The sequence below is a fragment of the Amia ocellicauda genome, chromosome 9, assembly GCF_036373705.1.
Source record: "Amia ocellicauda isolate fAmiCal2 chromosome 9, fAmiCal2.hap1, whole genome shotgun sequence".
NCBI lineage: Eukaryota > Metazoa > Chordata > Actinopteri > Amiiformes > Amiidae > Amia > Amia ocellicauda.
The window spans coordinates 41,859,533-41,875,845 of record NC_089858.1 but is presented as its reverse complement, the minus strand read 5'-3'; the positions used below and the strand labels follow the sequence as shown (position 1 = coordinate 41,875,845).

The 16,313-nt window shown below is 39.3% G+C and overlaps 1 protein-coding gene across 3 annotated transcripts in view; it reads right to left on the bottom strand.

The window, feature by feature from the left end:
- The window catches only part of ppp3ccb (protein phosphatase 3, catalytic subunit, gamma isozyme, b), a 113,413-nt gene that overhangs the window by 20,948 nt on the left and 76,152 nt on the right, over positions 1–16,313 (bottom strand). For all 3 annotated transcript variants that reach the window (XM_066714522.1, XM_066714521.1, XM_066714524.1), the window contains exons 5-10: positions 11,293–11,438; positions 10,649–10,788; positions 7,101–7,178; positions 6,184–6,278; positions 4,363–4,488; positions 3,476–3,553 (exon numbers count right to left, since the gene is read on the bottom strand). In XM_066714522.1, coding sequence (XP_066570619.1) covers positions 3,476–3,553; positions 4,363–4,488; positions 6,184–6,278; positions 7,101–7,178; positions 10,649–10,788; positions 11,293–11,438 — 663 coding nt within the window. The remainder of the gene's footprint in view (positions 1–3,475; positions 3,554–4,362; positions 4,489–6,183; positions 6,279–7,100; positions 7,179–10,648; positions 10,789–11,292; positions 11,439–16,313) is intronic.

Here is a 16,313-nt window from a genome sequence, read left to right as displayed (position 1 = left end):
TCTGGAAAGAGTCCAGATGACGAGCAAGAAAGTTAATCCCAGGAGTCACAAAAATGCTAGACAACAGACTTGCTGGCTTGAAGCAAAGATTTCACTGGTGGTGGTTAAAAGGGAAGGAAGGAAGTCAACCTGAGAAATGTCCTCACATGACACCGACCAAAGACCCAAGAACATAAATTAAAGAGACACTCATCATGTGGAATAGGAGGTCAATTCAATATGCGAAGGATCATGGGTGTTATGTGAAACAAAACCACGTGTTGAGTGTTTACAAACTGATCCTTTAATACAAAATTAAAATTCATTTCAAAATTTAATGATAATAGAATGAGTTTCTGCTTTCACCAGCTATTTGACCTTCAAAATTCTTAACCACAAATATTTTTATTTGTTATTTTAAATGCATTTGCATACTTCCTTAAAATCTAGAAAACTCAAGTTTATGGTTTGTTCAACACTAACCAGCACATTTACTCAATTTGTGCAAAGTCTTGTTGCTGACTGGCTTTAGAGCACTATAATACTAATGACACTGCACCTTAGTACACAGAAAACTATTCAAAAGCAGCAAACATCTTTGCAAAGATAACTGCAGCAAACTCCATGCAAGATCTCACCTCGTGGAGTTACAATGATTATGAGAACAGTAAGGGATCAGCCCAGAACTACACGGGAGGATCTTGTTAATGATTTCAAGGCAGCTGGGACCATAGTCACCAAGAGAACAATTGGTAACACACTACGCCGTGAAGGACTGAAATCCTGCAGCGCCCGCAAGGCCCCCCTGCTCAAGAAAGCACATGTACAGGCCCGTCTGAAGTTTGCCAATGAACATCAGATGAGACCAAAATCGAGCTCTTTGGCATCAACTCAACTCGCCGTGTTTGGAGGAGGAGGAATGCTGCCTATGACCCCAAGAACACCATCCCCACCGTCAAACATGGAGGTGGAAACATTATGTTTTGGGGGTGTTTTTCTGCTAAGGGGACAGTACAACTGCACCGCATGAAAGGGACGATGGACGGGGCCATGTACCGTAAAATCTTGGGTGAGAACCTCCTTCCCTCAGCCAGGGCATTGAAAATGGGTCGTGGATGGGTATTCCAGCATGACAATGACCCAAAACACACAGCCAAGGCAACAAAGGAGTGGCTCAAGAAGAAGCACATTAAGGTCCTGGAGTGGTCTAGTCAGTGTCCAGACCTTAATCCAATAGAAAATCTGTGGAGGGAGCTGAAGGTTCGAGTTGCCAAACGTCAGCCTCGAAACCTTAATGACTTGGAGAGGATCTGCAAAGAGGAGTGGGACAAAATCCCTCCTCAGATGTGTGCAAACCTGGTGGTCAACTACAAGAAACGTCTGACCTCTGTGATTGCCAAAAAGGGTTTTGCCACCAAGTCCTAAGTCGAAGGGGTCAAATACTTATTTCCCTCATTAACATGCAAATCAATTTATAACTTTTTTGAAATGCGTTTTTCTGGATTTTTTTGTTATTCTGTCTCTCACTGTTAAAATACACCTACCATTAAAATTATAGACTGATCATTTCTTTGTCAGTGGGCAAACGTACAAAATCAGCAGGGGATCAAATACGTTTTTCCCTCATTGTAACTAGACGCAGTTTCTGGTTCTTGTCAATCACAGATCTATTTGGTGGAGGTGTGTAACTGAAACGTATGAGGATGCACAACTTTCAATGTGTGCGCTGCTAGAAACACGCGTCTTCCTTGGAAATCAGCTGTTTCCGCCACTGACATAGGAGTTTCTATGTGAATGCAAGTCTCCTGTTGTGATGACCGAATTCATCAATAAGATCAACAGACATTAGTTTGAGGTCCTTATGTACAGGTGAATGAGTCCATAAAGTTTTTCCTCCATCATAGTGTATATAAGCACGTTACACGTACATGTACTGTACTGCTGGATCGCCTGTCTTTACGGTGTCCATTTTCACTCTTGCTTGAGTGTAGCGTGTGGGTATATGAGCGCGTTCTAAATACAATGTATAATAATGTAGCTGAGGAGGTAAAGAATCAGGGGTAGCTTGCGAAATGCACATCAGTTCAAGAAACTGAAAAGCTGAGTACTTTGTGTGGTTTTAATGAATCCAATGTGCCGTCCTGACAGACAACTTTTCCGATGACGGACTACAAATGAGGTGTTGGATCCAGAAGCAAGCATTTGCCGTGCTGGGCGTCTTCATCCCCTGTCATTATGGCTCCAGTCACAATGATGCATTAGCACCTAAAGCTTAAGAGAATACACTGGAGTCCACATGGTGCAGAAAACTGTCTCCAACGTAAATTCAATGTAAAGTGCACCTATACTTTCCACGGGTGTAGCTGCGCCCCAGGTAGACCCGAATAATCAACGATTAATTGCACTTAGTTGGGGGGACGGTGCTTCAATGTGCACTTGAGATTGTTTGGCTCTTATTGCGTGGTGTATTTTCGAAGCGATCGGGGGAAAAAAATCATTTTTTCTGTTTATGCTCTGTCTGCTTACGCACGTTATAACAATCTCGATTTCGCGATTCAGGCATTTTACACATCGTGCAAAAACATTCAAATTAATCAACTGAAATTTGATTAATCTGCCAGCCATATACCCTACATTCAAATATTGTGAGAACTAAGGTTTACCTGAAGTACTAAAAGTGTGTCGCCTTCAACCAGCTTCTATTCCCAGTCCAGGATTGTTGGTTAATCTCTGGATTCTGGACCACATGTAGAAGACTTCTTGGAAATTGACTCAAGTCTAAAGTGTTAGTTGTCCAAACAATTGCACTATGAAAGGCATGACTGAATGTTACAGATATGTACTGCACGATGCCATCAGTGTCCGGGGTGTGTTTGAAATATTTTAGTAAATTGCCTGCCCCTCCATATGGGAATCCTTATATACGATTACGAATTCACAGGATATTAATTATTTTGAAGTTCAGTAGCTTGAACAAGGTTTTCTACGTAGTTTAAGGCCCAAGTCGCTGTATTTAAACACACATTAGGTTTGCCAGTCTGCACACATGGAATGTTTCATGTACAGATTATCACCTTCTCCTACACAGTTCTGTGGCCTTGCTGTGGATGTTATCTGTCAAATTGTATGCCAATTCAATGCCAATTACTAAGAATTCCATTTTGCACAGTAATGTAATAAAGCAATTTGTTACAACATTATCTGAAATCAATGATTGGCCAATGTGAGAGTTGTAAAGGCTGCCTGAGCTATGCAGACTGCAATTTGACAACATCGCTTTCTCTGTGCATTTTGCCCCCAAGAGCTTGGGTAACAAAGGCACTGCTTCTGCTTTGATGGCGATCTTTAAAAACTTTCATGGAAGATTTTGAGATTTGGCAGAAAATTGTGAAAATGAGTAACTAACAAATATCAACAAAAAATTACCTGACAAGGAAAATGAGTTTGTTATTTAATTCAGTTTACACTGCCCCGGTCTCTGAGTTCAGCATCTTACCTTCACAGGTATCATCTCCTTCCGACATGAGCTCGTCATCGGAACAGATGTTCAGGACGTTAACAAGCATCTCTGTTACTGCAGGACAGAATCACACATCTGGATTAGGGGGCTTTTCATATTTCCGTGTTTATTTTATACTCCGTTTCACCTTGATAAAAATACAAAGCGTAGAACCAGACCTTATCTGGTTTGCAGTCAATGGAAAAGAAGTGGGGTAAAATAGAAACGAAGAAACCAATGTGATTTTTGATGTCAATGCCAAACTGAGTATATTTTAACAGTGACAAAAAGCTAGCAAATGGTCAATTTCTGTAACAAAAAGTATGTGTGGCAGAATAAAAGGCAAGTTACATCAGTTATTGTCTTATTTTGTCATACAGATTATCTGCCGGACAATTTCCCAATATTCAGTCAGTAAGTTAAAGTAGACTATTTAGTTCCACTAGGCAATCCCTTGATTAAATGTCTTCCTTTGCAACAGAGTGCGAAATATACAATGACAAACGGGGGGGTCAGCAAAAATTTTGAGAGCGGGGGAGGGGGGGCTGGGTGACGGTCCACTTTTACGTTACGATAAATTCATGTTTCGACCCCCCCTCCTTCTATTTCTGCCTCTTTCGGGGGGGTCCAAGTCTTAATTATGGGGGTTTAAATCCCGCAATCCCACCCGTAATTCGAAACCCTGCTTTGCAATATGTTTGGAGACATGGGTCCAATTTAACATGTACAGATTATATGAATGGAGTGGGATGCTTGAACTGCACTCACATACTATTGTATCGGAACATTTGTTGTGGCTATAGTTATTTAAGATCAGATCTTGTGTTCAATGAGCTCTGTTTATATCATTAACATATCATATAACACTTGTCCAGCACTCATACCCTTCTCTCCCACAAAGGGCAATGACCATGTAAAGACATCCATGAAGTTAGGGAGCCAGTACGGGTGAGGAGAGCAGTTGAACTGTCGGATGTTCATCACGTTGTTCTCGTATTTCAACACAGCAGCTGCAGTGGGAAGAGACAAGCCATAGTTCATTCCTCTTGGTCTGAGATCTTTAGCAGTCCAAGATGACCCTAACCAGACATCGCTGTTCAGATGGAGCATCAATCCCAGAGGTCGGTTTGTAGAATTAAAGATAAAAGGCACTCTTCCCAATAACCCTGGTACCAATTCAGGTTATCAAATTAAAGTATTAGTTATTATAACTATGACTATTATTGTTATTAACTCTACTGGAGGGATGGAACACCATTCTTCCAAAAGATATTCCCTCAATGATTTGCTGTGACCCTTCCCTCTAAGGGGACAAGTTGACCCAAACCATGCCAGGAAAATGCCCCCCATAGCATAACAGAGCCTCTGGACCCCCTCACTGTAGGGGTCAAGCAGTCAGGCCTGTACCGTTCCCCTGGTGTACGCCTTTCCTCCTCCCATCCTGATGCAAAATCAAGGTCAACTGGGCCTGCTCAGCATTTTTATACATGCCACAGAGCATGATAGGATGTTAACTGCTTAATTGTATCATGCAGTACACCTGTTTGGAGGCATCTGCATTCGTTATGTTCCACCACTCATTTATTCAGGTTTTTCCTTTAACATACATATATACACATACACACACACACGTATATACCGTATTCGTCCTAACAGACGTGCATGCCCCAATAGATTTTACCCCCCTCAACGAGATCAAATTTTGTTTTTATTTTTGTGTGATTTTATATTTTTTGGGTGCATGACCCAAGGTTATTGTTGCTCATGTAATGTGAACAGATTAATTAATAAATAAGATGTATTTTAGATAATACATTAAACTTGTATTTAAAGTAATAACATGAAATAAACAGGAATACTTAAATCACCAACTATGTCACCCACTGCATCAGGACTATCAATTAATTAAGCACATTAAATGGACAAAAAAAAAAAAAATTCTAACAATAACATATTTAACATAAAATAGCACAGATTTCTGGTTTCCAGGTTGTCCCAGACATGCAAAGGGACTTGTCTTTGTGCATTGGGCGTATATTAGGACAAATATGGTATCTACATACACGGCTCTGGAAAAAATTAAGAGACCACTGCAATTTTTTCTTAAATCAGCACCTCTACATGTATGGCAACCATTCCATTCATATTTTTATTTGGAATTTGGGAGAATTTGTCAGTAGTTTATAGAATAAATCAAAAATGTTCATTTTACCCAAAGACATACCTATAAATAGTAAAACCAGAGAAACTGATAATTTTGCAGTGGTCTCAATTTTTCCAGAGCTGTATACATATGAGAATCCCAGTGTTACCAGGATGACAACCCAATTGCAGAGGTAGGAGATGCCAGAGAGCTGGAGTGTGCCAGTGTGTCTGTGTTTGTTTTGAAATGTGATCTGCATTTGAGGCAGCCAGTTCACACGGCCTGCGGAGAATGAGGCTCTGTACAACAATGCCAAGAAAGCATCTGTCACACACTGCGCTGTCTGTATGAATGCTCAACACCTGAGCTGGATTTGTGTAAAATTAAAACTGTCTAAAAATACCATGGACTCTTTTTGCTAAATGGTAAAAAAAAAAAGTAGATATTTATCTATTGGTCCATGATAAAATTGATTTGTTTTTTTAATATATATATATATATATATACACATCTTGGACAAAATCCAATGTGTATTGGATTTGTATGTATTGTTCTTACTGACCTTTGTTGTTGTACACATCTAAGTAGTTTGGTGCGGAGAAAATTGTAATTAACGAGGGGAACCCCGTCGTTTGGCTTTTTCTGTACATTCGGTACCTGGGAAGGAAAAAACAAAACAGTGCAAAACAAACTAGGTAGTGACTACTGTCATTGTCCTCTTACTAGATCACTTATTTGTAAAGATTGTCCACAATAACAATATTTAATGCAATTCCATCAACAAGATTGATTCTCAATAAACAACTGCACTTTAAGAACTATGAGGGTGGTAGGTGCCCAATAGAGTTCTTGGCATCACCTGACCAATAGGTGTCTCTGGGGAGCCAAAAACCTTAGGGATTGAGCTCGTTAGCCCTTAGGAACCTGGCACTGCATACGTGTCCCAAACTGAGCCCTTTTCATATGGGCGAATATACTTTTATATACAAGCGAGTGAAATGTTTGGCGATATATACATCCCACTGGGCTCTTAGGGTTTAAATGTGATTGTCACACTCCCACTAGGCTAGAACTCAAACTAGAGACTTCAAAAGGTGTACTCTGCTCCTCAGACTGACATGATGGCCTACAGGTTAGTGTATAATTCCTGTGTTCAAAGACACAGCACATAGCAATGCAAGGGGTCTGGTGTTCTTAGACTTCCTTGAAGCCGACACTACATGCTGCCTTGAGCAGTGTGGCAGTCTGATCAGCTGTGGCAGCATTACACAAAGGTGCTCACGTATGAGCCTCATTTCTCCAATTCTACTTGTCACTCTCCATCTTCTACAGGATGCACAGAGCTAGTCCTAATTATTTACTGTACTGGAAAGTTGTAGAAAATCCCAACCAAAACAAACTCGCTAAGTCTTAATGCAGCAACTCCAGGAGATTTTATTACATTTGTCAAAGAAGGGAAGAAAAATTGCATGATCTTACCCGGCATCTTGAGCTTCATGTGCCCTTATTACTGACAACAAGTTATTATTTAGCAAAAAGTCACATACTGCTGGATAACTGAAAGGGAAACAGAGAGAGTTGTTGGCAATGGGAGAGCACACTGGATCATGCTGCTTTCCTTGAGACTGTGCGTAACTGCATTTTTTTTTAAGGCTGCCCTGTAGTTTTAAAAACTAAATAAGAAAAAAAAAAATGTTTTTCTTCTGATTTGCACTTTCCCTAACCCAACCCCACCTGATTGTAATCTCGGGCTGTGAGGTAAGGCTAACAAACAGATTCAGACTAGTTTGAGGCACCGTAATTAATGGCTTGGATACCCACAGCAGTCCCAAATGAACAAGAGTGCCCTTGATGTGGTTACTGCCGTTTGTGCCAGAGACTGCCCGGGCAATTTGGGGACCACCAGCACTTGGTTAGGGCAGCTGAAATTAATGCTAGCTGGGAAAACCGTTCAGCTTGCGCATGCAAGAACAGTGGCAAAACATTTCTTCAGGTAGAGCTAAATGAATAACCCTACATGTACAAGGTGATGCAAGGGTCTCCTGTGCCTAAATGTTTTCCCTGATAACTTGCCCCAAACTGTCATCAGTAATGGCTGATGTAATGGAAGCTTATTTGCTCTTAACAGACGTGGCAGAGGGAATGACAGCCTGAAACCTCCCTGCATGGTGGAGGGAGCCAAGGAGCTGTTGCAGGGCTGGAAACTGCAGTGGTGGAGGGATGCTAGGCGGTGCTAGGATAAGCAAAACTACTAACACAAGGGGAGGAATATGTGACACTGATGCTTTTTGTGTACTTGAGGGAGTAGCCAATTGGTTGTGCTTGGGGGCAAGAGTGAGGAGAGATGTAGGTGGGAGTCCAACTTTAGTTTTAAACTTGAAAAGACAGGATTCTTCTTCGTCCTTGCAGCCAGCAAAAGTCTGAATGACTGCACAACCGCTAAAACCAGGCTGGGGTGTCATTGGATTTGTGGGTTAGAGACATTGTGAGAGTTGGTTGAGGGAAGTGTCGGGGAAATGCTTTGATTAGGAGAACAATGTAACTGCAGCATGGCATGTGAGGGAGTCGTGTGGAGTAGTTCAGGCATCATAACTAAGTATAGGGCTCAGACTCGAGAGGGTTGTTTTACCACGTCACCCAAAAAAAAAAAAAAAAACCACATTCTGTAAATACACTGTGTAATGATTTACAAATATAACAATAATATGACAAGTACGAATCAAGCAACTAAGACCCAGTTCACACTTATTAGGCCGGCCCTGGGCTGCCTCAAATTTAGTCCTACTTTTTTTTTTTTTTTTTTTTTTGTAGGAGACCCTGTTCACATTTGCGGTTTTAGGAGGCCTAAGTGCATTCACATATGCGGGCGAAAAGGAGGCCTAAAGCTAAAGCTTACAGGTGTATGCAATGTATTTATAAATCTTATAAACTTATTAATACTGATATATATATATATATATATACATACATATACACACATATACATATATACATATATATATATATATATATATATATACACATATACATATATATATATATATATATATACATATATATATATATATATATATATATACACACATATACACATATATACATATATACACACACACACACACACACACACACACTCACCTAAAGGATTATTAGGAACACTATACTAATACTGTGTTTGACCCCCTTTCGCCTTCAGAACTGCCTTAATTCTACGTGGCATTGATTCAACAAGGTGCTGAAAGCATTCTTTAGAAATGCGTTTGTCGTCATTTTTAAAGTCTGAACTTTGCATTTTTATTTTCCTTTTAACTTGGTCGGGCGAGTGATTGATACCCATCGAAAGAAGCCTTCTGTGATCGATCGATTCTGTATATTTATATCCTCTTAGACAGCAGCGCTCATAAACTTCCTTCGGTTTCTTTTATAACTTAATCTTCCATCCACATTGTAAACAGTGCTTTAATTTCTGCATCGTCCCAGTTGTTCCTACAACGACATCATTTGTAATTGTACTGCTCAGCTCAATATAATCGCATTTCGGATTGGATAGTAAACAGCTGGTCTCGTTTTAAAATGCATTGATTTGAATGGAAACCTGCTTTGGTTAAATTTATATAGTTTTAATGCAAAATTCAGATAAGTGAATAAAGTTACCTGGTCCAGTTCACAATTTCACAATGCAATTATGATCTGAAATTTAACAGTATGCAAGTTTACCAGCTACACACACTTATTTTCATTGACCGAGTAGTTTGAACTGTTTACATCATTATAACTCATTACTTAGCCTATACTTTTTAATATACACTCACCTAAAGGATTATTAGGAACACCATACTAATACTGTGTTTGACCCCCTTTCGCCTTCAGAACTGCCTTAATTCTATGTGGCATTGATTCAATAAGGTGCTGAAAGCATTCTTTAGAAATGTTGGCCCATATTGATAGGATAGCATCTTGCAGTTGATGGAGATTTGTGGGATGCACATCCAGGGCACGAGTGGTACCCGGTGGGGTCTTTTGTTGTAGCCCATCCGCCTCAAGGTTGTACGTGTTGTGGCTTCACAAATGCTTTGCTGCATACCTCGGTTGTAACGAGTGGTTATTTCAGTCAAAGTTGCTCTTCTATCAGCTTGAATCAGTCGACCCATTCTCCTCTGACCTCTAGCATCAACAAGGCATTTTCGCCCACAGGACTGCCGCATACTGGATGTTTTTCCCTTTTCACACCATTCTTTGTAAACCCTAGAAATGGTTGTGCGTGAAAATCCCAGTAACTGAGCAGATTGTGAAATACTCAGACCGGCCCGTCTGGCACCAACAACCATGCCACGCTCAAAATTGCTTAAATCACCTTTCTTTCCCATTCAGACATTCAGTTTGGAGTTCAGGAGATTGTCTTGACCAGGACCACACCCCTAAATGCATTGAAGCAACTGCCATGTGATTGGTTGGTTAGATAATTGCATTAATGAGAAATTGAACAGGTGTTCCTAATAATCCTTTAGGTGAGTGTATATATAAAGATGTGAGCTATCAAAATGTATCTGTACATTTAAGGCTATAGATCAATATGACATTAAAACAATATAGAGACAATACTGTTTGTCTTGTGCAGTTGCGCAAGCTGTTTTGGTGCCTGTGTTTATTGTGCGTTCGCGAGAAGCAGAATCTCCTTTGACTCAGACACCGAGTCTCTGGGGGCATGGCTTGAACCGCGTCAAGCACTGACGCTTTCCACCTGGCCCAGGGCCCGTCGCGTTCATATTCACGTTTAGGTCGCCTCCAAAGATTTAGGCCGGGTCAAAAAGAGGGACTAGTTTTCACCCGGCCCAGGGCTGCCTTAAAACTATGACCCCCGTTCACATTTGAGTTAAGGTGGCCCTGGGCCGACCTAAATCTCAAATGTGAATGGGGTCTTAGTTATTTCTTTGGACAGTGTGGTGATCGAGTGACTGAATAACTGAAAACAGGCCTGAGAAAATACATTCAAGTGGTGTGTAGTGTCGCATCCCAGGCGTTCATACCTGTAGAAGTAGGAGCAGCCTCTTACAGTGTTGTGACTGAAGTGTTCTGCAGACTTCTCGCTGCCGTAGTCCTCTGAGGGATCTGACCACAGCAAGTCGCACATTGGCCCGAATGCTGGGGGCTCCTTAAACCTGTCTAACTGGAAAAACATGAGACCACTTCTCAACACACTGTGCTGTGACACTCTCCTATCCAAATCTTCCTGTTTTGGGACAGTTTAATATTGGGATATCTTTTTGCAGCAGTGGTTCAACATGAGCTCCACATCTTTTGATGCCAAGCAAAGTAGGCTGTTGACTAAAGGAAAAATAAATGCTGATTAAATCGTTGCTGCTTTGCATCTTTTAGAAAATATGCAAATGTTGCTTTGAAACTAAATTCTGGATATGTATAATACATAATACTCCTATCTATCCATGCATCCATCTATTGATTTGTCCTTTGTTTCACTGAGATGGGACGATTTTTAACAGTTGTGGGGGTTTGCAGTTTTTAAATGATGTGCTGTAGGGTGGGTGAAGGGAGGGGGGCTTTTCCTTATTCTTTCTTTCTGGCACTGTTCTGGCACTTGTTTCTGCACCATAGAGCTATGTGTGGTTATTTCAGCCCCCCCATCAGACAAGTCCTGTAAGGAGACACTTACTTTCCTGATGTCATCCAGACAGTTGATCTCTGGAGACAGGCCACCGTGCACGCACAGGAACTGCTGGTTGAGGAGGGCAGCGAGGGGGAGGCAATCGAACGCATCCATGCAGGCGTCATACACGCTCTCTGAATATTTGATCTTACCTGTGGTGGGGGGTGCAGAAGACCACAGTACATCAGTCAGCTTTCACCTCCTCCATTTTAACACCACAACATTGCCATTCGACTGCCTGGTTTGTTTTTACTGTATCCCACGTTACAACAAAGTGTTCTGGGGACACAGTTTCCAAAGATTTGCAAATGATAAATGATGCATCTTGAGAACTGCAAATCAAGAAGCGTCACTTCTGAGAAACCTCATCAGTAATTTCGACGGCATGCTGCCCTGCCTTTTGTTAATGGGTTACACAAAACTACTGTGGGGTTTGGAACAATGTGTACAATAAAATAAACTGTTTCTACCACAAGGAGGACAAAAAAATAAAGATATATAAGCCATGAACAACCTACTTGGCTCTAGAAAGACCCTGCAAGATTCTGTACAGTTACAAAATGTTCCGGATAAACAGGCCCAACTAATAATACTCTGCCTTTAAAGTCATAAAGGTCAAGAATTGAAGATTTACAGCCCTACAGGGAAGCACTAGAAAGGGGATAGTCTATCAGCTTGTTTTTAGTGTTCGAAATGAATTAATCAAAAAAGGGTTTCCTATCCCGAGTTCCCCAAACACATCCCCTAATTTGGTCAATTCTTATCTGGACTGTACCAGGTTAGAAATGTTCTAAGAGACACTTATTATTCACTGTTAGATACAGTTTGCAAACTTTTAATACATAGGCTATATACAAATATTTCAGATTATCACTTGGGAACTGTCAAACTGTCACGGAAATGCAAACCACTGTATTGGACACAAAGATTTAAAACAGAGTAATCAGGGAGGCCATAATAGATGCCATAAACATATTTGCCTGGAATATTGATTTCAAGATTTAGTTTAATTGACTGTAATGCAAAATTTAAAACCATTCAGTGTGGATTTATGAACCTCTGGCAAATCTCTTTACAACCTACATTTGTTTTTCATGAGTCTGGAATTGGTAGTAGAATTTTCTTACAAAGCCAAGCATTTCACAAAGACCACCATTCATACTCCAAAGTTTAATTTGAATTATAATATATTGGTATATATTTTATATGTAATATATGTTATATATTTTTAAATTGCTATATCAATAAACATGAGAACATAACAGGTGTAGTCAGCAGTTTACACACCCTTCATTTCAAATATTTTTCAGCCATTCATTTAACTCCATAAATATCATTAATTATACTATAGTTATTTATTAACAGTTTATTTTCAGATTGCTGAACTGAGATCCTGGAGAAAACAAAACAATTACAGCTTACTGAACCAAGCTAAGGAAATATCGCAATAAATAAAAAAAACAACCACTTTCAAATATAATGTATATATAAAGAAAGACAAGTTTATACTGCATATAGCAAACTTAAATAAGCAGCAAAGTAGTTTTATGAAGCAGTGTATAGAACCGTAAAGACAGTATAGTGCATTTAATCCATCAATTTACAGGCAACATGAAGAATATGTAAATTGGGTAACAGGTGATGCAACAGCAAATCAGTTATTTTATTACAAAAGGTCAGTGAAACATTCAGCATTCACTCTGTTCACTGTGACCCATTCTTGTGCCTTTTCTCTGCTTTAACCATGGCAGCCCACCAAATCACTGCCGATTGGTGCTCCAGTGGGAAGAGCGGTATTACGATTGGTCGGGAAAGATGCTGCCAGGTATCTAGTGTTGTTGTGCAAGCAGAGTTATTTCTGTGGTCATTAAAGTGTCACTGTGGTCACTCAAGGTGACAGTACCAGCACAGGAGGAGGAAGGCAGAAGGCGCATTTCCTGGGTTTATTTTCAACTTCCAATTCCGGTCATTCCTTGGTTGACAGTGTGTATTTTTATTTTGGGGAGATCTGCATCCACATGAAGAAACACTATAGTAGCAATATTTAGTGTTCTGTAATAATGTAACTTTTTCAGAAATGTATGCATTGGACATATTCTTCAAATGGAAGTAAAGTTTATTTTCTGGTTGTTTTGTTATGCATCTCAAAATATCCTGCATTCTCTTCAGATCCATCTTCCTTTCAATCCTAAAATGATTAAATGTTCTTTTGTTTCAACAGAATTGGAGAATCGGCAAAAGAAGATAAATATTCCTAAATGAAAACAAAACGGACATCGTAGGTATGTATTCTTCAGCACTGATAAGGAGAGTCTAACGCTAACGTCTACAAATTCAGACGACGGCTCGTTGTCAAGTCTTCAGCCTGTCGCTGTACTTTGGTTGAGTTGGGGCTTTAAACCATGATGTGGCTTTGAGGTTGTTCGATGTGATGTAAAGCACCTTATAAATAGAAGTAGTTCATTTTTGCACTGTTAAAAAAAAAAGATTGGGGAACCAGTGATAGAGAATAGTTTCAACATTAGATGCTCCTTCGGCGTGTTGCAATCATGGTTTTAATTAAACACATCTGCTGCCCCTTTGCAGTGTGGGGTTCAAAAATCCCAGATGACAATGACTAAGGCCTTGCCTCACATGGGTTATCTTCCCTTTTATTACTCAGTTGATGGCAAAATGAAATGTGTCCAGCTATAAATTACAAGATCAAACAGCCTAAGTGGTTTGTCTCTGTCCATTGCTGGGGGGGGGGGGGAGATGTTGTGAACAGGTGACCCCTCTGAGATTTCTTTAAATACCTCAGCAGCAAAGCCACACCACTAACAGGTGTCAGACTTAAGGGATAAAAATAACGATCATTTGCCTTTACCATTAAACCTATCTGTGAGGGCTATTAACACTTACAACTGGATCATCAGCACATAAGAAATAGTAGATTAAAACTGCAAACAGTGTATCCATCCTGGTCTCTGCCAAGATACTGCTATATTTTAAAATGCCTGCCCAGTTATACAACAGAGAAGATGGTTCACTATCATTTGACGAGATGAGATATTTTATTATTTTGTTTGAAATTTGTCATGATCTGTGTGTTTTAAAGAACCAAATTTTAAACTAATTTCTAGGGCCAACAAAATGCTTTACAACAAAACCATGTGCTTGAACAGTGGCTATTCTGAAGTGTTAAACTGCCAATTGTAACACATTCTACACAGTGCTGAATTCTCACTTGAGCAATGGGCCTTTCTAAATGCTTGAACTGAACCGACTTTACATAAGATTTTGTTTGGTTTGTGCCTAAATATTGTGAGAGTGAACTTACTGGTATTGCAATTTCATAAACTGAGAATAGCATCCATGTTTTTCTATACTGCATTCTCCATTGATTCTTATTGCTATGGTGCAACTTCCCAATATATTATCATTTATTAGTATGCAAACAGCACTTCTGATTTCCCTGGCATGTGACGGTGTACCGTGCCCTACCATTAAACTTAAAGTATTGTAACTAATTGAAATTGAAAGTCGTCCACATGTCAAAAATAAGCAGCAATGTCTGATTCAACCCATCTACCCACTGTTTTTGGACAAACCCTGCACTCCCCTGGGACTTTGAGCAGAACCTGGTAAACAGGCATTGGTTTGAAAACGACTTTCTGATTAAACAAAAGCTTTGTTATTCACCACATAGCATATTAACAGATTTGATGGATTGCAAGTTTCTTTTTTTCCTTTTTCTTTTTTTTAATAAAATATACATTTTGAACCTAAACAATTAAAATAAAATAAAAAGGAAAGGGAAATAAACACCACCAACCAGCTTCCCACAGAACCAGAGGTAGCAACCAAATTAAATACAAATATGAGGGACTGAAATCCAGAAAAGTGATCAAATTTCTATATTTTGTAGGCACACATTGTTTTTTAAATGGTTTAATTTTTAATGATTTTCATTATGTTAATATTAGTGATTTCAACAGATTATACAATTGTTTCAATTAGAAACACTAACACAATTAACACTGTTTCCTTCTATGTTAACATCAACATGGAACATATCAACATATATTGTGTTGATTAATATTGTATTATATTTCATACCAAAGTTATGCCATATTTTCAGGCTTCTAAACTCATTTGCATGCTGATAGCTGACATCTGGAGATTCACTTGGCTGCACAATCTAATGCAGAATGTGTAGTGTTAATTCAGACTGCTGCAGTGTTTTTCATAACATGGAAAACACCAATTGGTGTATATTAACAAATACAAAAAACAATTATTTCAATTTCTCAGTTAAAATTGGTACAACAGTTAAATCAATAAGCTGTTGTACCAATTTTGTATTCAATACCATGTTTTCTGCCGTTGACCACTTTTTTTTTTTTTTTTTTTAGTTCATATCTGAAGTGGATACAGTAATTTAGCAATATGAATCAAATAGCTTTTTCCCCTGAAGTTTCAAGTGGCATCCTGGATAAGCTATTAAGACTGTAGGGCGGACAGTGCTGATGATATTGTTCACTGGAACAAGGCATTGTTCAATTTTCAAACACTGACTTTTAAAAAATAAAGTATACAGAATTGACTTTGCCACCAAAACTCTCCTTCAAACCATCGGTGTGATTAGATCTTTAGAAGAGCTCTTGGTATTTTCTGCAATCTAATTAAAACACAGGAAGTCATATGGTTTCCGACTGGTTGAGGGTCCACAGAAAGTTACAGCTCTTCTTAACAGACCTGTTTGCTGACAGTAGTCACAGTTTGTCAGTTTCTTGGCTGAAACCATGCAAGTGTATTGAAGAATTAACATTTTCCACAACATTAAAATGCATCTTAACTGTACACTTATTTGTTCTCTCAAGCCTGTTAAGGGTGAAAGCCAAAACTTCGTCAATGTTTGCGTGTTAATTCCTTCATTACCAAACTTTTCGTGCAATATGAAATTCTGATCTGGCAGGACAGGCAAGACTAATTAAAACAAGTAGTTTATTATTCCATCCATATTGCAACACAAAACTTCACAAAAA